The following is a 21,232-nucleotide window of genomic DNA, read 5'->3' on the forward strand; positions in this document are numbered from 1 at the left end:
CTTTGAATGCTTCTCAAAGTGAGGCAAAGATCTGTTCTCAAAGCCATCTGGAACCCGGGAGCCACTGATGGCTTGCTGTCCCACACAGGCAATCATCTGTGATATGTTAATGAAGGAACCTGGGGTACAGGTCAGAAATGTAAATTATACTGGAAAAATGTAATGCAAAACAGTAACAGAAGCCAGCCAGAACAGTGGATAAAACAGAATGGGACACAGCACAACCCTTATGCTCACAGCCTAGGAGTCCATGGGTGGCGAAGGTCGGCTACAGCAACAGCTACAGTAATGTAGGTGGAGCCAAGGGAAGGGCTTGTGCATGTGTGGGGTGGAGGGAAGAGCCTTTTGCAACCAGACTGGCCTTCTGGACATGGGGTTTGCATACAGAGGACAGCAGGGAGAAGAAATCTGAATGTGTGTGCAAGAGTAAGAAGCAAAGAGGGGAGGCCCTAGGTGTACACTAGGGGCAGGAAGTAGAACAACAGGTAAAAAAGGCAGTCAAGGTAGAGAACTGGAATTTCACAATAAACAAAAAGTACAGTAATAGAAGCTTCAGGTTCTAAGTTTGAGCATGGATTATTAAATCTAATGCTTTTAAGGGTCTGAGTAAATATGTAGTTACATTCTGCCACATCTAAGATAGGGCTATAGCTCAGTAGCAGAGTAGATGCATGAGGCTCTGGATTTGATACTCAACACCTCAATCAGTCAATCAATCAATCAATCAATCAATCAATAGAAAATGGTTGCTACATCACTAAATATATTACTAAAAATTCCCAACTTTCTTCTTAACATCAAATTTAGTCAAAGCACCTCCAAACTCAGGAACCCAGCCACATTACCAACCAGTTTCTTCAAAAGACTTAAACTGCCCTAAATGCAAACAGAGGCTCAGTCATCCATCCAGTCTGGCCCTTTAGAGACAGAAGAGCCTCTATAAAGTTACAAGCACCAAATATCTGTGTTCTAGAGCCAAGCCCCTGGCAGGCCACACGAACAGCCAACCCTGAGGGCTTATCTCACCTTTGGAGCCACACAGGGCCATGGTGAGGGGACTGTTGCTCTTGTCCAGCTCTCGGAGGCAGGCACTGCCAGCGTGGTCCCGGATCACGGACAGCTCCTTCAGGATCAGAGCCTGGGCAAGGGGACAGAGGGAAGAAAATGCAGTTTGTGAGAAGTCACACTCGGGCTCTACAGATCACAGAGCTTCTATTGGACATACAGAGAATTCAAATGATGTCTGATTTCCAATCGGTGAAGTTTACTGAGCTGATAATCAAAAAGCCCAAGTTGCATAAAGGCCTTTCTTCTGTAGAGTTCTGAAAGAGTGTGAATAGCTGTCCATGAAGCAGAATGTATAAATGGCTTGTGCACATGGCCCTGTAAAGATACATCCAGTGAAGGGAACCTGATCACTCTGCTTGCATACTGTCTCTCTACCTGGTCTCACCAAGCATGCTTCAATCTGCATGAGCAAAGAGTGGGACAGATGACTCCAGGAGCCCTCTTACCTTACAGCTATAATCCACGATTTAAGATGCCACCCTCTAGAAGTCCCTGTCCTAGTGAGGACCCTAGTAATTTGAAGCATCCCCTTACCTCTCTGCCTAAACTCAGTAAGACTGAAAGTGAGGTGACTTTCAGGGGATTAATTAGTTCTTGGAGCCCAGCACGCAGGAGGCTATGGCAGGATTGTGAACTAGAGACTACACAGGCTTGTGTAGAGAAATTCTGTCTCAAAAAACCATCACAAAAAGAACTCTTCACCTCTCCACCTCTCTTTTAGTCATAGTATTGCTAAAGTTGCACAACCTGGTTTTGAAGCCTCTTTAGCAAAATAGTTCTATGATCTGAAGAGAAAACAGAACATTGGCTTTGAACTCTCCATTTTCCTGCCTCAGCCTCCAGGTGACTGGGATTATAGGTGTGTGCCACCACATCCAGCTTAGAAAACTTGATGCTTCAAGAGCCTGTCTTCCCCACTAGAGCGAGGGAAAGGCACAAGGCACAGGCCACAGAGAAGGCAGAAGAGAAAGAGATATGGTAACACATACATGCAAATCCCGAGACTTGAGGAGGCTAAGATCAGAAGTGCTTAAATTAGAGGCCAGCCTGAGCTACAGAGTGAGACTGCCATGAAACAGAACAAAACAAATCCCTGTGCCCCACCTGCTGGGGGTGCCCCACCTGCTGCGAGCCAGCTACTCTAGAACTCCAGTCTCCTAGAGGAGAGGTAACAGATGGTGATGCAGCCAGCTCAGCACCCAGCAAAGTGGTTTCACATGTGAGGAAGTTATGGCTGGGTGTATAAGACCGTCCACTATGAGTATTCTTTATCCTGTACCCAAGTGGTGGTAATGATCTGCCCACTGAGTCATAGTTTGGTGTCTCTGGAATGATGCTGTAAGCAGGGAGAGCAGAGGCACTGAGGAAGAGTCAGAACAGCCCCAGAAGGTCCAAAGAACAGATAGCATGCTTTCATACCAGAGAGCGTGTGTGGAGCAAAGTCCCTGCCTTGTCTAACTAATAAGAACACGAGCCAGAACTGCGACCCAATGGTGCTCGCCTTCTTGCTCCTCTGCATCTGTTCTCCAAGGTTCTTAGCCCATCCCCAAGCACACTGTAAGCAGGACAACTGACCATGCTGATCTGAGGGCAGTCTCACCTCAAGCGTCTCCTCAGCCGTGCAGCCTGGCTGCTGCTGCAGCTTGCCTGTGTTCAGGGCTTCAATGTATTCGTCGCATTTTTTGTAGCCAGCATTTAGTAGCTCATACTTGGCTTTCAGCAGTCCCTGGCCAGGAGTGACATCACCAATCCCGATGGAGAACCCACGGTTAGCTGAGGAAGAATTGGCAGGCAGAATAAGAGGGATAACCATTATCCGTCAAGCTGTCAGGTAGAGCTTATCCTACTGCCTGCCCTCCTCGCCTCAGAGATCACTCTCAAAGAGAGAAAAGGAGGAAGTGTCAGGCTGGGGGCTGTGTGAATCTGGGTTCTGTCCCCAAAAGGGAAAAAAAGGCAATAGAAATGCCATTTCCAGTAAGCTAGCACTAAGCTTCAAACGTGAAGAAGAAAGTAGCTGAGTGGTCACTCTTAGCTGCATGAGAAAGGTGAGGTAGAGCTCCAACAAGTCTAGAGAGGTTTAAAATTGAGATTGCTAGGTTCTACAGATGTGGAGATGAATGCACTGGAAACAAGGTGAATGGGTGAAAAGTCTGTGTAAGAAACAGGCCCTGGATGTGCTCCAAAGGGAGCTAGCAGGACACATCCTCAGGAAAGGAATTAAGTGCTCTAGATTTGGGAATACCAGCCACAGCCAGATAGGACAAGATAATGGAGAACCACCTGTGCAATACATAACGGGGAAAACTGAGCCTCCTCCTCGTCCAGCTTCCAAGTCACTATCCCCAGGGAAGACATGTCTTCTGATGTCTCTGAGGAAATCAGGCCTCCCCAGGGAAACCTGTTACTTAAGGGGGTAAGTGGTGGCCCTGTGGGTGTGAGGTACTAATCAATGACTGGAAATGGAGCTGCGGGTTTGATGGGCCTCACTGCAGGCCACCACGTATCAACAGAAATGATGAGAGATAAAAGGAATCAAGAATAAAAGACATAGACAATAGAAGAAAAAGGTATGAAAAGCAGAACTGATGCAGTAAAGAGAAATCCAATTAACACAAGGTAAAAACAATAAGAAATGATATAATTATCCAAGAAATAATGAGGACATTTCCAGAAAGAAAGGACACTGTTGCAAACTTATAAGAGTTGACTGATTAGCACAAGAAACGAAAAAGCCTATACCAGGGCTTACCACTGTGAACTTTTCCAACAAGAATAAACACAAGACAACACACACATTCACAGTACACACACACAAACATTCAAAGCATTGTGGGAATAAAAGTGGCCACACCTGGGCTGGAGAGATGGCTCAGAAGTTAAAAGCACTGACTGCTCTTCCAGAGGATCTGGGTTCAATTTCCAGCAAGCACATGGCAGCTGCCTCTAACTCCAGCTCTAGGGTTCCTGTCACCCTCACACATACACATCCAGGTAAAATATTAATGAACATTAAAAATATAAATAAATTATTTTTAAAAAGTGGCACCCTTTCAATTGCACCTCTAGAAGCTACAGAGGATTAGAACACCACCAAAGAAGAAAAAGTAACCAGTCTAGAACTTTTCATCCAGGCAGAATTAGTCAAGTGTGAGTAGAATCAAGATTTTTATGGTTGGCAACATGACTCAGTAGATAAAGCTGTTTGCCACCAAGCCTGAAACCTGCATGGCAAAAGTAGAGATTCCTGTAAGTTGTCTTTGGACCTCTACACTCATGGTGTGGCACAGGGTACCCTTACTCAAACAACACACATACACAACACACACACACACACACACACACACACACACACACACACACACACAATATACACACATGCCAGCAATGAAACTCAACTTAGGACACACGCAAAAATCACTTGAGATGGCCAGGTGGTAGTGGCACACACCTTTAATCTCAGCCCTCAGGAGGCAGAGGCAAGCATATGTCAGTGAGTTTGAGGCCAGTAGGGTCTACAGAGTAAGTTCTAAGACAGCAGGGATACATAGAGAAACCCTATCATGAAAAACCAAAATCCCTTGATATATATATATATTCTTCCCCCTCTAAGTATGAGCAAGCATAAGAAAGAGCCATGTAAGCATAGAGGGGCTGACACTGAATCATCTGGGTGGGAGGCAAGGGCTGCAAACCTTTGCCAAGGACCTGGCAGGTATCCCACAAATGACTTTTTATGCAGTGTACCCAGTTATAGACAACAGGAAGCTACTTTAAGTTCTGAATAGAAAGGAAAAAAGAAAATCAAATTCACACCCCCATCTTAGCAGCCCTGAGTCGACCTCACTGACACATGCACAAATGACTTAACATTCTGTCCGTGTGGAAGAGCACACTCATAACACACTAAGCCTTTCCCTGTGGGGCATTAACATGAAACACGAAGCTACTGAGACACTCACACAGGTAGACAGGAGCCAGCCTGGCAAGCCGAGACATGGCATCGGCAGCCTCATTCTGCCCCCAGTCTCGTAGCAAGATGTAGAAGATGTTGTTCTTGGACCCTGACCCCAGGGTCCCTTTGTCCATGCTGCCGCACATCAACTCACTGTTCTGGATGGTGACATCTGGAAGGGTGATACTGACAATGCATTTAAGTGAACAATTATCTGGTTGAGAATAATGTTTACATCCTAAAAATTCAAAGTACAGCCAAAGAATTTCTCCTTAAAATTTTGTTTTCTGATAAGGAAACAAATATAAGATGAACCAGTATCCCCCAAACACTAGACACAGTAGAAGTCCTGACCTTCTGAGAACTCAGTAGGGCACCCTGGGGATTCACACAGCTAGTCCCGAGGCCCTGCTAGCCATGTTCATTATAACTTTCACTAGGCCAGGGGCAACTTACCAGTGAGCTGGAGAGCTAAAAAGATTGTGCTAGACAGTAACTACTGATGCTGGCTGTGACCCTCACTTGGAGCCACTGTTTTTAACTAAAGAGACTCAAATGAATTGTATTTAAATCCTCTTCTTTTATACTAAATTTTCATGTTAGCAAGACTTCTTTCTGACCAAGTAAAAATGAGTTAAAAAACAAAACCCATCAGTTTTGAAGAGGGGTGGAGCTCTGTGAAAGCATCATGCATGAGGTCCTGAGTTCAATCCTCAACACTGCAACAGAGCAAGGTGGGACTGCTCACCACGGAAGAGCCAGCCACAATCCCAAAGTGAGGCAGAAAGATGCTCTGAGCTCCACGCTTGGGCTACAGCGTGAGACACTACCTCCATTAAAACAACCTTTGATGCTCACCTGCTTGCCACCCCCCAGAAAGAAAACAGAAACTGTACTAACTGACAAAACCACTCAAAAGGACCACTCTGACCCCCAGGTCTCTGCCACCTAGGGGGACAGAGACTGACATGTTCCTAAAGAAACCCCCTCCTCCTGGGCCTTCGTAGAAACAATGGAGGTGGTCTGAGAGAGTGGTGTTCACTCTCTGCCGTCTGCTTGCTCCTTCCATCCTCTCTGTCCTCCCACTCACAGGAGTCGTTGACGCAGAGGTCTTCCCCCTTGCCACAGTACTGCTTGCCCTTGGTTCGGAGGTTGGCCCTCACTGGATTGTCATCACTAGGTCTGAGGATGACACTGAAGATCTGCTTTCCGGTCCACAGGGTGACAGGCTGGAGGAAAGGAGGGGGCAGATGAGGGCTCATCTGCTCTCACCACAGCCCACTTCAGTAAGGCAAGAGGGTGCAGTGGGAACAGGCAAGCCCTGTAGCAGCACGGCCCCCTCCACACCACCCCCAACCCACACGGGCCCCAGCACACCTTTAGTATTGTAGGGGGTGGGAGGCGCACTTTAATTTTTTCATCTTTGCCAACCAGTATTGAAGCAATGATCTGGCAAGCCTTGGCTCGGTCAAAGAAAGTGTCCTTGAGGGTGAGGAGGTAAGCACCTAAGGAGGTAAAGAACCAAAGGAGAAGGGGCCACACTGGGAACGCACACGTTTAACCTTCAGGTCTGTTTCCCAGAGAAGAATTAAAACAGGGGCTGACTGTGCCCCGACCCGACTCCAAAGCTAGTGAAGCGGCTGTGTCATCCCTGCCTCACTCAGAGCTGTGGCAGTGCCTGGGCCAGATACCAGGCCCAGAGAACTTCTAGTTTCAGGAAGGTCAGCTTTGGCTGCATCAGAAGCTCGGAGTCAGCCCAGATGAGACCCTAATGAACACCTCCCAACACACTCAGCCTACATGAACACCTCCCAACACACTCAGCCTACATGAACACCTCCCAAAACACTCAGCCTACATGAAGATCTGCCAAATTGCTCCCCCACTTCAGTCTATATGGAGCCCCACCAAATCCCCCAGACTCAGCCTACCTAAAGCAATGCCCCCGTCCCCAGCTTCTCTCCCTAAGCCTCCACCACAAAAGAAACAACAGAAAAATAAACGTGAAGTCAGTGAGTGCACCCAGGATCAAATGATTAAACAACCAGTTTAAAAAAAAAAATACCTCCAGCAAGCTCAAGGGCAAGTGACAAACCTAAACACAGGGCGGAGCAGAGATGCACACCTATAACCCTGGCACCTGGGAGTGCGGGACAGGATTCTGAGCACCAGCCCAGCCTAAGCCACACAGGGGGATCCAGTCTCAAACCAACAGATCAACATCATACAATGAATAGTGTTCAATTCAGGCCATCGTATGAATGAATCACTGTGGCTGAGAATTCAGTCTCCTTTCAAGTTAAATTCACAGACTCACCTGTTAAGAAGTCCTGAATGGCAGCAATGAGTGGCTCCCCATTTCGTGGGGTTACAAGGTTCGCTTTGGTCTGAAGTACAGAACAAGTACAAGTTAGACATTAGCTGGACACTGTAGCCTACATCCTATGACTGCTGAACTGATATGGCTCTACCCAGAATTCTTATTACCTGGTAGTTTTCTTATCTATCAAGGGGAAGGAAAACTCTCTAGTAGGCACTCATTCTGTAGCCCAAGTTGGCCTAGGGCTCACTCTGCAACCCAGGCTGGCCTGGAACTCACAGTGATCCTCCAGCCTCAGCTTCTCCAGCACTAGCATTAACAAGTGTGAACCCAGCACAGCTAAGAACTCACTCCCATGAGTGCTAAGGGGAGTGTTATCTCTGAAATCAACCAAGTCCACGATTCTCTACAATCCCAACAGAATTGAGCAATTTCTCTTGTTTGAGCTGTTACGTTCTAACAGCACTTGAGAGCAGACAGAAGTTTCCATGTTAGAGTGGGAACCTTCTAACGTCCATGAGGTGACGTGGAGTGCTCCTGTAAGACTGTGGGTTTTCTGGGCCTCCTCGCTACCTCCAAGATCCTGTCAGACAACGATCTTTTACTTCCCACCATACAATAATGATTTCTATGTCTTGGGTGGGGCCCAGACCCACTCACCTAGGTTTAGAGACCTTCTCAGAGGGAGAACAGCAGGTGACTTGGAGCAGGTAGAGGATGTGGGGTAGAGTTCCATGATTTTGTCAATCTGTGTACTCTGGACCCACATCCAAGCTGGGCCCTATAGGCCTTCCTGAGAACTGCTACATCATAGTGCCAGGTCAAAACCTCCAGGGAATCTCAAAGATGTGTTCAAGTGGAGCAGACTCCCCTACCCTCACAAGTGTCCAAGCCTGTACTTAACAGCTGTTACTTTAACCAATAAGTTTGTCTAACGCATGACAGTGGTACGGCCCCCCAAAAGCAAATTCTGACTGGCTGAGTTCAAGTGCTGGCTGTTCTTCCTAAGAACATGTTAGTATTATTTTTAATTACAAAACAGCATGTGCTTTTTGTCAGAAAAACAAACAAAATACTACAAAGACAGACAATACAAAACACCAGAATTATCACATAAACTACGGCCTAACTCAACATTAAGTCTGAAACATCACACCCGTGATGAAGCCTGTGGCTAAGCATGGTATTTCACGTCTGTTATATTAGGGCTAAAAGCAGACGTAGGAGGATCTCAGTGAGTTCTTAGCTAGCCTGTGCTACAAACCAAGTCCATTTCAACAATGAAAATGTAGAGGCTGAAGCCAGGCGTGGTGGCGCACGCCTTTAATCCCAGCACTTGGGAGGCAGAGGCAGAGGCAGGCAGATTTCTGAGTTCGAGGCCAGCCCGGTCTATAAAGTGAGTTCCAAGACAGTCAGAGCTACACAGAGAAACCCTGTCTTGAAAAAAACAAAAACAAAACAAACAAACAAACAAACAAAAAAAACAAAGAAAATGTAGAGGCTGGGAGTGTGGCTTTGTGCTCAAGAGTACAAAGCTGAGTCAACCCCAACACTACAGAAGAGAGCTGGAGCAAAGAGAACTGGCTGCTTTCTGTTTCTATTTATAGTCAGTGGGACTGGGGACTGAATTAGCTTCCAGCATGTCAGGAGCGAGTCCACCAAGGGCTATAGCCACACGCTCCCTACAAGTGATTTTTTTTCAGGGTAGGAGTACAGAATACTTATAACTATAACACAGGTTAGCTTATAATGTAGAAATATAAGCCAGAAGGGAGAAAAGCCAAGCCAGATGTAGTGTGATGTGTGTAGTCTTAACCACTGGGGAGACTGAGGCAGAAGGCTCACTTGAGCTCATGAGTTCAAGGCTAACACAAGCAACACACATAGGTCCCAATTAAAATCCACAAAGCCCAAAGCTATACCAAGTAACTAGTAAGGAATTATTAGAGGGGCAGAGCCCTACAGAGCCGACACCCAACAGTGCCAGGGGTAGGGGGGCAGTGAGGACAGTACAACAGACAGAGACCAACTCCTATGAACAGGCACAAACCTATCATAGAACCTCTGCAGCCACAGCAGTCTCATTTTAAGTTTAGAGGATAAAGCAGTTACTGCAGAGCCCTTTAAGAGGTCAAAGCAACATGGACATACTTCAGGAAAGTTTCATTTAGAAACTGTGCCAATAGCTACTGGGCAATCCACTTAGTAAGGCATCTTCCCCCAACAAGGCCCATACTGGAACTCATGCACTTTCCCCCACTTTTGAGACAAGATCATGTAGTACATGCTGGCCTTGAACTCCATAATGTTCTTGTCTCTACCTCCAATGGGCTGGGTCTCACTCTGTAGCTCAGGTTCTAAGTGCTGGAATTATAGACAGGCTATCACCATGTATCACCATGCCAGGCTATTTCTCCTCTTCTCTTTTCTTCCTTTCTTTTAGACAGCTTCTCAGTGTAGCCCTGGCTGACCTGGAACTCACTCTTAGAGCAGGCTGGCCTTGAATTCAGAGATCTGCCTGCCTCTGCCTCCTGAGCACTGGGATTAAAGTCATGTGCCACCACTGCCCAGCTGAGCCTGGCATTGACCTTCGCTGCCATTTCATGTGGACCTACCCCCATGAGAACAAGGGCCTCTGCTTTGGCTTCCTCTGTCTGGGGAAGATGAAGGTTCATTTCATCCCCATCAAAGTCTGCATTGTAGGGGGTGCAGACACACTCATTGAATCTGAAGGTCCGGTGGGGCTTGACCCTGGCCTGTAGAACACCAAACAAACGAAATATGAAAAGGACTTAGCCATGTCCAAAAGAAAAATCTTCTACATATTCTGTTGTGGTAAACTACTCATTGCAGTCCTTACCACCCAAGCATTCACAAAGTTTCACACTGAGTTTATAACAGGTGCAAGTCAAAAAACACAGAACCTAAGCCTATCAAGTAACTTGGAGTGACTGAGTCCTACCTCCCCAGGCTGAAGAGGAAGGGAAGGGAAAGAACTAGCCATGAATACTGTCTTCCCTCCGTGAACTGTACTTCAGGGTGAGCCGTTGCCCTAACAGAAAGGGAAATACTTTCTTTTTGTTTGTTTGTTTTTTCAAGACAGGGTTTCTCTGTATAGCCCTGGAGGAAATACTTCCATTAAACTCTGTCTGGATAATAAGAACAGAAAGAAACTAGAAATTAGGGCTCCCTTTGCAGCCTCAGTATTTGATCCTTTTGTTATCATCAGCAAGAGTGGGTGGCCAGATTACATAAACCTCCCCAAACAAGCCAAGGACAATAACCAACACTATCTATATCAGTTCTGCCAAAAAACCGGTGAGCCTGAATCTGGTGAGACCTTCAGGCTCATTCCGAGCTCACAAGGATGAGAAGCAGAACAGAGCCTCATCTGCAGGTGAGCCCACAGCACACAGCTCTTCAGAGCCACATCTGCCTCTGCTTGTAAGCCTATGACACTCAACACTCTTCAAGGGGCCTGCTGATGCAAGTCTTTTAAGCATTTTAGTTGCTAACAAGCAAAAGCAAAACTAAATGATTTTTTGCCTATTTTATATAAAGCTATGTGCACAACATGTTTGCCTTTGCAAACTGAAAATATTTCTGCCATTTTCACAGCAACTCTCAATTATATCTGTGCCACTGTGTATGGTTCTTCCAGCTCGCATCTGAAGGCCTCTTAAGAGAAGGGCTGCAGATAGTTCCCAGGTTAGAAGCACTTGCTGCTCCAGAGCATTCACACTTGGTTCCCAACCCATTCAGGTCCTCGCACCCTGCCTATAATTCCAGTTCAGGAAATCCCATACCCTCTTTGGGTAACTATAGGTACCTGCACACAGATGGTGCATACTCGTGTGTGCATGCATGCTCACACACACACACACACTCACACACGAATAACTGGGAAGCACATGGGAGAAGAGAATCAGTTTCTGCAAGGTGTTCCTTAACTCCACGTATGCATCAAGGCACAACCACAGACACACACACACACACACACACACACACACACACGCACGCACGCGCGCGCACACACACTCACACACTGAATTTTAAAGGCTGAAATAAGTTTTATTTAAACTGAAAGGTAAAGTTCAAAGTTATAAGCGACTCTAAGTTCCCGCTCAGCAGGAAGTAAGACAGCCTCACACTCACCAGGTGGGCCATGATGCTCAGTTTGTGCAGGGAAGGCTGCCGGTTGAACAAGACCACATCTCCATCTATCAGGTGTCTCTCTACAATGTCGCCGAACTTGAGCTCCTGAGCCATCTTTTCCCGATTTCCATACTTCAGGAACCTAAGGGTGCAGGATACACATGGTCTCTGAACTAAGTTCTCTACACTCCAAAATGCCACTATCTAGAGTGCATGTCATCCCCCTGCTGAGCAGTACCATAAAGCAAGTTAATCCCACACAACTGGGAAGGCATTACCTCTTCATCTGCATGTGTCTTTGTTGGATGAAATTGGCTCCTGGGTGAACATCCGGGCCATTTCGAACCAGTTTCCTCAAAAAATTGATGTTTGCTTTGTTCACCTATGGGACCATGATAAAAACCACAGTGAAACAGGCTTTCCTTTCATAAGCTAGCCAACAATACTCAGTTGTTCCTTGTATAGTTCTAAGAGGAAAGAAAGCTACCATAGGGCTTGACTGAAGTTTAAGACAAGCTGGCAGACAGGAGCCTAAACCTAAGGAGGCAAGGCTCAGTCCCTCCTCAGTCTCCGTACTGCACTGGGCAACACTGTACTGACTGCAGTCTGTGGTGACGTCATCTGCCAATGTCTAGGAGGCTTTACGACTTAGATGTGGCAGCAGCACCATGGCCCGTGGCCTGCTCTAGCCTCGCTCTGTAACTTCTCAGTCAGCAGTCCCATGGGAAGGCATTACATCAGTTTCATTCAAATGAGGACACGTAGAACTGGTTTACCAAAAGCACTGATGATCCAGCCTGCCTATAAACCACACACACTAATCAGCAAGCTTTGATGAGCAGGCCCCACAGCACGCTAGGTGTCCATGCAGAGCTCAGGGATGGGTGTACTGTAACCACCATCTTATATAAACTCAGAGTGTGAACTGAATGCACACTGCTACAGGCTTTCTGGGTGACCAGCAACAGCTTTTAAATGATTAAACTCCTTGACTCTGTGATTCTACAGTTTAAAAACTAACAACCCACCCCAAGAAAACTAACTAGGAAGAAGAACTGATTGTTTTGATTATTTTGACAATTGTGTAACCAGAAGGTTTGGATGGCTAGACTGCAAAATGTACAAGCAAATGAGAAACACTGCCTATTTTATTTAATAGCACTGTTTAGGAAAATGTTTTCAGTGAAATAGTTTAAAATATGAGGATTAAACCAACAAAGGTGTTTCAAGTGTTGTCAGTAGGAAAAACAAGTTGGGGAACAGATGTGATGTAGGCATTCATAAATAGGAAGCACAACAGAGAGATACTCCAAAGACCACACTCCCCAACCGTCACGCATCCCAACACGCCCACATCACCAAAATGTGCAACCCGAATGGTTAAGTAACCCTGACCGAACTGAAAACGGATTGAGTGGGTTTGGGTGTTTGGCAAGCCTGAGCAGAGGGCGTGACATTTGTTTTAAAACACTGCTGAATGGGCCTGAGATGAGGCCTCAGTTCCATCGCTAGCACTGGGAAAAGGGAAAAATAAAAGATACAAAAAGGGAAAGCTGATTCTTTTGTTTTGCAAATATAAAAAAGCTTTCTGTTTTCATTTGCAGCTGTCTCTAACTGGCAGCAATATGGTAAGAGCTGGCGAGCTGGCTCCAGAGTTTAGTAAAAGCACCTGCCAGTAGGGCTGAGGACTGGAGCTCAATCACTGGAACTCACTGTGGAGAGAACTGACTCCTGAAATTGTGCCCTGCTATATGCACACTATAGGACATGTGTGCTCACACTCACGCATGTGTACAAACACATACGCAATCAAAATAAAAACAAAATATAAAGAAAGTAACTTAAGTACTTTATCAGCCTTTTAAAGCCTTAAAAAGCCGAGCCAGGCGATGGGGGCAAGAGCCTATAACCCCAACATTTGGGAGGCAGAGACAAGAGAAGCTCTGTGAGTTCAAGGCCAGCCTGGCCTACAGAGTGAGTTCTAGAACAGCCAGGGTTACACAGTGAGACCTTGTCTCAAAACATCAAACCACACCTTACCAAAACCAAAACAAAGCACTTTAAAAAACTATTATTGGTGGGCTGGAGAGATGGCTCAGAGGTGAAGAGCACTGACTGCTCTTCCAGAGGTCCTGAGTTCAATTCCCAGCAATCACATGATGGCTCACAACCATTTGTAATGGGATCTGCTGCTCTCTTCTGGTGTGTCTGAGAACGGTGACAGTGTACTCACATACATAAAATAAAATCTTAAAAAAACCAAACCAAACCAAACCAAACCCCTATCCCTGGCTATAGCTATTTGATAATAATTGTCTCGTTAGGGTTCATTTCTGCTCTTGGTCTGTGGAGCAGGGTGCAAATCGTGTAAGCCTTAATAAAAGCAGCTGAGTGCTTATAGTATGTCTAGCCCAAGTAGTCCTGGGTCAGATCTCTACCACTACATCAACAAACACCCAACAAACACCAGCTACAACGATGAGCGTACCAGTGTACATGTTACAGAGGTTGTGTGTGTTTAAAGTGAAATGAACTGGAAAGATGGCTAAGGGGTTAAGAGCACTGACTGTTCTTCCAGAGGTCCTGAACTCAAACCTCACAGTGGATCACCACCATTTATAGTGGGATATGACACCCTCTTCTGCCATGCAGATGTACATGAAGACAGGGCACCATTTAAAAAGAAAACAAACAAACCCCCATAAACAAAGAGGAATGAGATATTTTCACAAAGCTGTGTGAGTCCCTGGATACTTGCTTATATGTGTAGCATGAACTATCCAAATGAAAACACTGGACAGAAAACAAAAAACTCGGCAGCTGAATGCTACTTACCTTCTCAGGAAAAGTTAGAATTTTGGCCACATGAACTGGCACGGCGACTTCATCAATCCGGAGGTTGGGGTCAGGTGAGATGACTGTTCGGCCGGAGAAATCCACCCTCTTCCCTGACAGATTACCTCTAAATCGACCTAAATAAATCACAACCCATTGTGAGGCCATGCCATGCTCTGTGCTGCTTGGCAGTTATCTGAACAGACATCTACTCCCTCAACAGGTGACAAGGGCACATCCTGTCAGGAACCTACCCTGTTTCCCCTTCAGGCGCTGCACAAAGCCTCGCGTCCACTTCTTAGGTGCCATGTTGAGGGGGATGCCAGAGAGCTCACTGTTGATGTAGAGGGCACACTGCAGCTGCAGGAAATCCCAGTCCTCCATGATCATCTGTGTCTTGGCTCCGGAGATCCGGTGCTAGAGTACAGAGAGATCAGAGACAAGCCTGCTCTCTGAGTCATCTTGGATCTTACTGAGCAAACGTCCCCAGATGCACTCACTGCAGGACGCAAAAGGTAACGGCAAACACTGACCTTTTTAATAACGTCATTTAGGAAAATGATCTCTGTCAGTTTCATTGTCAGGTCATCTTCATTGGTTCCAGACTTCAAATCACTCACGACAGAAGGTCTGATACACAGGGGAGGCACCAAAAGTCGGGTGAGAATCAAATCAGAGGGCTTTCCAGATTCTGGGTTCATCAGGAGTAACGGGACATCTTCAGCGGGGATGCGCTTAAACAAGTTCAGAACTACTAAGGGATTCAAGTTCTCCTACAGGAAGCAGGAAGGAATAGGGAGAGGAGGTTAGTTTCTGACAGGTTGGTAAGGCTCTGTTTGCTTTGCTTGGAAACAGATTCCCACATAGCCTCAACCTTGCTATGTAGTGGAGAATTGCCTAGGGCCAGCCGGCCAGCCAAGCCCTAGGGCTGCAGCTGTCTCTGCTCCCCCGCAGCTGGGATTATAAGCATATACCATCACACTGGCTTCCTCAGCGTCTGGGTTCCAGATACTCATCACAAATCCTTCTGCAAGCACTTAGCTGAGTCTTTGTTCTCTTTTTATTATAATCCAGTTTTTCCTATAAGCTTAGATGTATTACCTTTGAATTAAGTTCGTTAAAGTGTTATGCTGTGAAGGAGGGCCAGGGCTCAGATACCACTGAAAGCTGAGGAACCATCGCTAGCTGATGGTCCTTAGGGAAGGGAGAGCCAAGTCTCTTTGGTTCCTGCTGGGTTAACCATGTCTCAGTGATAACCTCACTCTTGATATATGGGCAGTATAAATTTGACTTCCTACGAAAGTAGGAAGGGACAAGCCATTGATCTGAGGGGATGGAGAAGAAAAGTAGGGTGAATATGATAAAAATATATTGTATGCATATATGGACTTCTTAAAGAATCAATAAAAATGTATTAAAAATGTTAAACTGTGAGTTGCTAACTTATTAAGAACTAGGCAGCTGGGCGTGGCGCCGCACACCTTTAATCCCAGCACTCAGGAGGCAGAGGCAGGCGGATTTCTGAGTTCGAGGCCAGCCTGGTCTACATAGTGAGTTCCAGGCCAGCCTGGTCTACATAGAACAGTTGCTCTCAACCTTCCCAGTGCTTTGACCCTTTAATACAGTTCCTCATGCTGTGGTGACCCCCAACTGTAAAAATATTTTCATTACTACTTCATAACTGTCATTTTGTTACTGTGTTTTCTGATGGTCTCAGGTGACACCTGGGAAAGGGCTGTTCAACCTCTGTATTCAAGATGCACAGGTTGAGAACCACTAACATAGAAAGACTGTGTCTCAAAAACAAAAGCAAAGGAAGCTGGAGAGATGGCTCAGTGGTTAAGAGCACTGACTGCTCTCTCAGAGGTCCTGAGTTCAATTCCCAGCAACCACAGCTCATAGCCATCTGTAATGGGATCTGATGTCCTCTTCTGGCGTGTCTAAAGAGAGCTACAGTGTACTCACATAAATAAAATAAATAAAGATATCTTTTTTTTTTAAAGTCATTATATGGGTTGCTTTCTACTTATTAAACTTTGTGGGGATTTTATTAACTAAATCTTATGTTTCAATAATGAAATGTTATAGCAGGGCAATGGTGGAGTGGTGGCACACGCCTTTAATCCCAGCACTTGGGAGGCAGAGACAGGTGGATTTCTGAGTTCAAGGCCAGCTGGTCTACAGAGTGAGTTCCAGGACAGCCAGGACTACACAGAGACACAGAGAAACCCTGTCTTGAAAAACCAAAAAAAAAAAAAAAAAAAAAAGAAAAGAAATGAAATGTTATACTTAAGTTGACAATAACAAGCATTTTCTCTAGGGATCTAGAAGAGAAACAATGTTAGAAAGAATGGCTACTGCCATTAGGACCCCAAAGCATAGAAGGCAACTGGCAACTGTGGACAGCAGGGATGACACTGGTTAAGTAGCTCCTGTCTTCCAGCCATGAACACCTCCCTACCATCTGAGAAGAGAAGGTAGGAAATCTTCAAGTCCATTGAGAAATGGAGGGTAGGAAAAAGACAGCGAGAGGCTAGACCTCAGCTGAGACGCAGCTGCGGCTAGACAGGACCTCAGAATGTCAAGGAACTGAAAGGCCAGAGGACTGGAAAGTCTAGAACCCCCTTATTAGCAAGAGCAGCCAGCCGAGGGGTCCTGGGAAGAGGCTGCTGGCAACTGTGCCCTATACAAGGATGAAGAGACCAGGAACCACAGGCGAGGAACACAGCAGGCAGGCACAGAGGATGTGGGGGACTGCTGGCCTCCATGGAGGGACTGTTCACCAACCTCAGGACCTGTCCTGTGTGACATGAGTTTGAGGACTCACTAGTCTTTTGGGGACAGACTAATTTCTGTCCAATCCCTCAGGGACCTGTATTGCTTGAGAATCACTGCCGTAGGTCCTTTTCTAATCAATCATATGGTGCTGCCCACAACAGCATAGCCTGAGCTGGACTAACCCGCTCCACCCATGACCTGGGTGTAGGAGCACAAGCCTGTAATGCCAGCACTTAGGAGACTGAGAAGTTATGGGAATGGAGGATCCTGGGCTACACCCTGAGACCCTGACTACGCCCCAACCCCACTAGGAAAGAAAAAAACACTAAAGGGAAATCACAACCAACCAAGTGGAAAAGCCAATTCAAATAAAACTTTGCGCCAGATATACACCTATCACAGTCCTGGGAGGGTCTATGGAGAGAGACAAAAATCCTTGTTTCTTTTTAAAGAATGTGGGTATACTGGGGATGGAGAGCAGAAGAAAGAAGGGATGTGTATGAGTGCATTTGTGTGCTTGTGTATGAAAGCCCCAGTAAGTGTTCGAGAGATGCCATGAAGGGCCAGCACACATTTTCAGCTTACCTGGGCCCTTCCCAGCAGGGGTTCAACCTCTTTGTTATGCTCAATGGCTGTCTCAAAGGACTGCAGGAAGTTTGATACAATGGGATCCACGACTTTTTTGTTTGTCTTGTATTTTTCATGAATTATCTTCAGTAAGCCGCATTTCTTTACGGTACCTACAAGATTGAATTAATTTATCAAGGATTTAAAAAGTCAGGTTCTCGGCTATGCGGTCTAAAAGTTATATATAGTCTAACAAAACTGCTACATCAATCAAAAGAAGAGGAGCATTTTCTAGGAACACACCAGCCGCCGGGCCTATAATCCTAATTCACAGGAAAACAGCTGGTGTAAAAGCATCATACAAGATCAATCCACGAAACAAAGAGTGAACAGAGGGCCACAGCTGAGCCTCTGGGCATCCCCTCACCATTAAAGGCCCCACAGTAGTGACAAGTGCTTTTCTTCCGGCACTTATCTGAGATCTTCTTCTTCAGGCCTCGCTTCTGCAGGTAGGTAAGGCCTGGCCTCTTCAGAAAATCCACAAACTGCTGCTTCTCTTCCTGGGACAGCATAATGTGGCAGCAGGTTTTGCAGATCATCTTTCAAAGGTTAAACAGAATGGAGACAAAGATAAGAGGCTAAAAAACTCCTTCCTCTTTAAAATGTCACCTCTGGAGCTACTGAGATAGGGCACTGTACTGGTAAGGTGCTCGCTGCCAAGCCTGATGACCCGAGTTCAATTCCTGAGAGCCACGAGGTGGAAGGAGAAAACTGACTCCTGCGAGTTCTCCTCTGACGCCATTGAGGGGCTCCCCGCCCCCACACAATGTGTGTATGTATATATATATATATATATATATATATATATATATATATGCACAAAATAGATAGATCCTACTACTAAATGTCTCTGCTTTGCTGTGTACATGGAATGAATTATCACAAACCAAGATCTACACATTATGGTAGCCCGTGTTCCCAGGACGTTATCGGTGCTCAAGGCCAGATGGCGGGATTTTGTTGCTGTCTTCTTTGTGCCTTGAATTGTTATTACTTTTGTGCAGAGTTTGGATGGACCTAGGGCCTTGTGCATGCTAGGCGTGCTTACCAGTGAACTCTACCTACCATACCGCCTGGTTTTTTTTTGTTTTTTTTTTTAAAGAGGGGTTTTTTTTTTGTTTTTTGTTTTTTTTTAGATTTATTTATTATATGTAAGTACACTGTAGCTGTCATCAGAAACTCCAGAAGAGGGCGCCAGATCTTGTTATGGATGGTTGTGAGCCACCATGTGATTGCTGGGATTTGAACTCAGGACCTTCGGAAGAACAGTCGGGTGCTCTTACCTGCTGAGCCATCTCACCAGCCCCCGCCTGGTTTTTTGAGACAGGATATTGTTAATTAGTTCAGGCTGATCTTGAACTCACATGTCTCAAGCCAGCTTCAATTTCATAATCTTCCTGCCTCTGCCTCTCTAGCCCTGTGATTACACGTGTACATCACCACTCCTATAGTTTTTAACAGTTGGAATCTGGATTTTTAAAACCTTAAGACAGGTTTCACTGCACAGCCTGGGCTGGTCTTGGACCTGGGATTCTCCTTGTCTGCTTCTTGAATGCTAAGGTTACAGTATATGTTAAGCCTAGCTTAGCATGGTTTGCAATGAATAAACTACCACTTTCACTTGGGCAGGTTTTTTTTTTTCTTTTAACATGTATTTATTTCAGTGTGAGCTATAGCTTATGTGTGAAGATCAGAGGGCATTAGGAGTCAGCTCTCTCCTTCAACAACACGGGACCTGGCAAGTGAACTCAGGTGCTCAGACTGGCACCAAACGCCTTACCCAGTAAGCCAGCTATTACTTTCTCGAGGGAAAACGAACATTACAGAACCTGGAAGGGATTTAACATAATGCAAGATTATATACTATGTACTTAGTATAGAAACTTCTCCTGGACATACCCCTCCTCAGCCGCAGTTCCCGGGTTCCCTCCAGCGCCCCAACCCCGCTCTCGCTCACCTGTAAGATGCCAATAACAGCCCTGAAGTACCCAACATGAAAGCACGGTAGCTCAAGGTCAATGTACCCATAGTGGCCAAGACAGTCCGCCAAGTTCTTCCCACAGGTCTCACAAGGACGATCCTTTTCGCTTGTACCCTTTGGAGGAAGGACCACCCGGCCATTAGTGGAGAGCAGAAGAAAGGGGCTCAATCTTCCTAACTCCCTGCCAGCTGGGACCAACAACTTCACGTGGCAATTGTGGAACACTGGGAGGGACAGGGCCTTACCATTCTATGGTCAAGCACTCCATACAACAAGGGGGCATGGTTGTTGTCTTGGCTGTACAGGTTCTTACTGACAACCTGGATGTGTGCCTGCTGGCGCATCTCCTCAGGGGACTTCATTCCAAAACAGATATGGCTTCTGCAGTGGGAGCAAACAGGGGAACGGCATCAAAGCCCATGGATCTAGGTGCACAGGGACACAACAAAACCACCCTGCCCTCCAACTCCGGGGCAGGCTCATTCCACCAAACCCAAAGAGTTTGGGTCTTCATCCCTTCACCCTACGGGAAAGAGTTTCTATTGTCCTCATGAGACGTTATTGCTCTCAAGGTCACTCCCTTGGTGGGCGACCTAGTGGTGAACATCTCTCCTCTCAGGTCACTCTCTGCCACACGCAGCTCACCCCACTCTCTTCCTAGTCTGGGCTTGCTTCCCCGTCTCTCCTCTCAGTATCCTCACACCCTCAGTGTCCCTCTCCTCAGTATACTCTCCTTTTTGGGGGAGGGGGAGGGGGTTGAGACAGTCTTTCTCTGTGTAGCCCAGGCTGTCCTGGAACTCTGTAGACCAGGCTGGTCTCAAACTCAGAAATCTACCTGCCTCTACCTCCCAAACGCTGGGATTAAAAGCGTGTACCACCACCACCACCCGGCCTATACTCTCCCCTTTACTGTCTTCATTTAGTCCTTTCGTGTCTTCTGAGGTGTCTTCTTCCACTGCTATCATTTACATATTGGACCCCCTACTCTGGGTCACACCCTTCCTCCTCTTCATTGCACGACCCTCCCAGGGATGCCCTTTGTATATCTAGACGTCTTCCAAATCTCTTTAGGTCAGCTGCTTCTAGCCAACTGGACATGGGCATTTCCAACTCAGAGCATCTTAAAAGTTACATCTAGATCAAACGTGTGCAGGCTCCCTCCCCTTTGCGATTTTCTAAGAAACACACTCAAGTAACAACTTACTGGGACAAAGACTTTAGCTAGAGATACTGTGCTGCTTTGGCTAAAAGACTCCACATCTTCTGAGTTAACTATCTGTTTGGAGGAGGGGTGGGAGGAGGGCTTGGAACCAATGCCCCATGGAGTGCTAACTGTTCATAAAAGATATAGAGAATTAAAATTAAGCAGGACGTGGTGGCGCACGCCTTTAATCCCAGCACTTGGGAGGCAGAGGCAGGCAGATTTCTGAGTTCGAGGACAGCCTGGTCTACAGAGTGAGTTCCAGGACGGCCAGGGCTATACGGAGAAACCCTGTCTCGAAAAGCCAAAAAAAAA

General features: G+C 46.2%; 1 protein-coding gene across 1 annotated transcript in view; it reads right to left on the reverse strand.

The window, feature by feature from the left end:
• Polr3a (RNA polymerase III subunit A) overlaps positions 1 to 21,232 on the reverse strand; it is a 38,775-nt gene that overhangs the window by 15,821 nt on the left and 1,722 nt on the right. The window contains exons 2-18 of the mRNA XM_021203292.2: positions 19,962 to 20,097; positions 19,693 to 19,830; positions 18,103 to 18,274; positions 17,694 to 17,848; positions 14,864 to 15,103; positions 14,585 to 14,747; positions 14,331 to 14,467; positions 11,774 to 11,877; positions 11,496 to 11,637; positions 9,956 to 10,096; positions 7,338 to 7,407; positions 6,398 to 6,525; positions 6,111 to 6,249; positions 5,028 to 5,192; positions 2,669 to 2,841; positions 1,027 to 1,138; positions 1 to 119 (exon numbers count right to left, since the gene is read on the reverse strand). Coding sequence (XP_021058951.1) covers positions 1 to 119; positions 1,027 to 1,138; positions 2,669 to 2,841; positions 5,028 to 5,192; positions 6,111 to 6,249; positions 6,398 to 6,525; positions 7,338 to 7,407; positions 9,956 to 10,096; positions 11,496 to 11,637; positions 11,774 to 11,877; positions 14,331 to 14,467; positions 14,585 to 14,747; positions 14,864 to 15,103; positions 17,694 to 17,848; positions 18,103 to 18,274; positions 19,693 to 19,830; positions 19,962 to 20,097 — 2,434 coding nt within the window. The remainder of the gene's footprint in view (positions 120 to 1,026; positions 1,139 to 2,668; positions 2,842 to 5,027; positions 5,193 to 6,110; positions 6,250 to 6,397; positions 6,526 to 7,337; positions 7,408 to 9,955; positions 10,097 to 11,495; positions 11,638 to 11,773; positions 11,878 to 14,330; positions 14,468 to 14,584; positions 14,748 to 14,863; positions 15,104 to 17,693; positions 17,849 to 18,102; positions 18,275 to 19,692; positions 19,831 to 19,961; positions 20,098 to 21,232) is intronic.

Source organism: Mus pahari, chromosome 8 (assembly GCF_900095145.1).
Source record: "Mus pahari chromosome 8, PAHARI_EIJ_v1.1, whole genome shotgun sequence".
In the NCBI taxonomy this organism is placed as follows: Eukaryota; Metazoa; Chordata; class Mammalia; order Rodentia; family Muridae; genus Mus; species Mus pahari.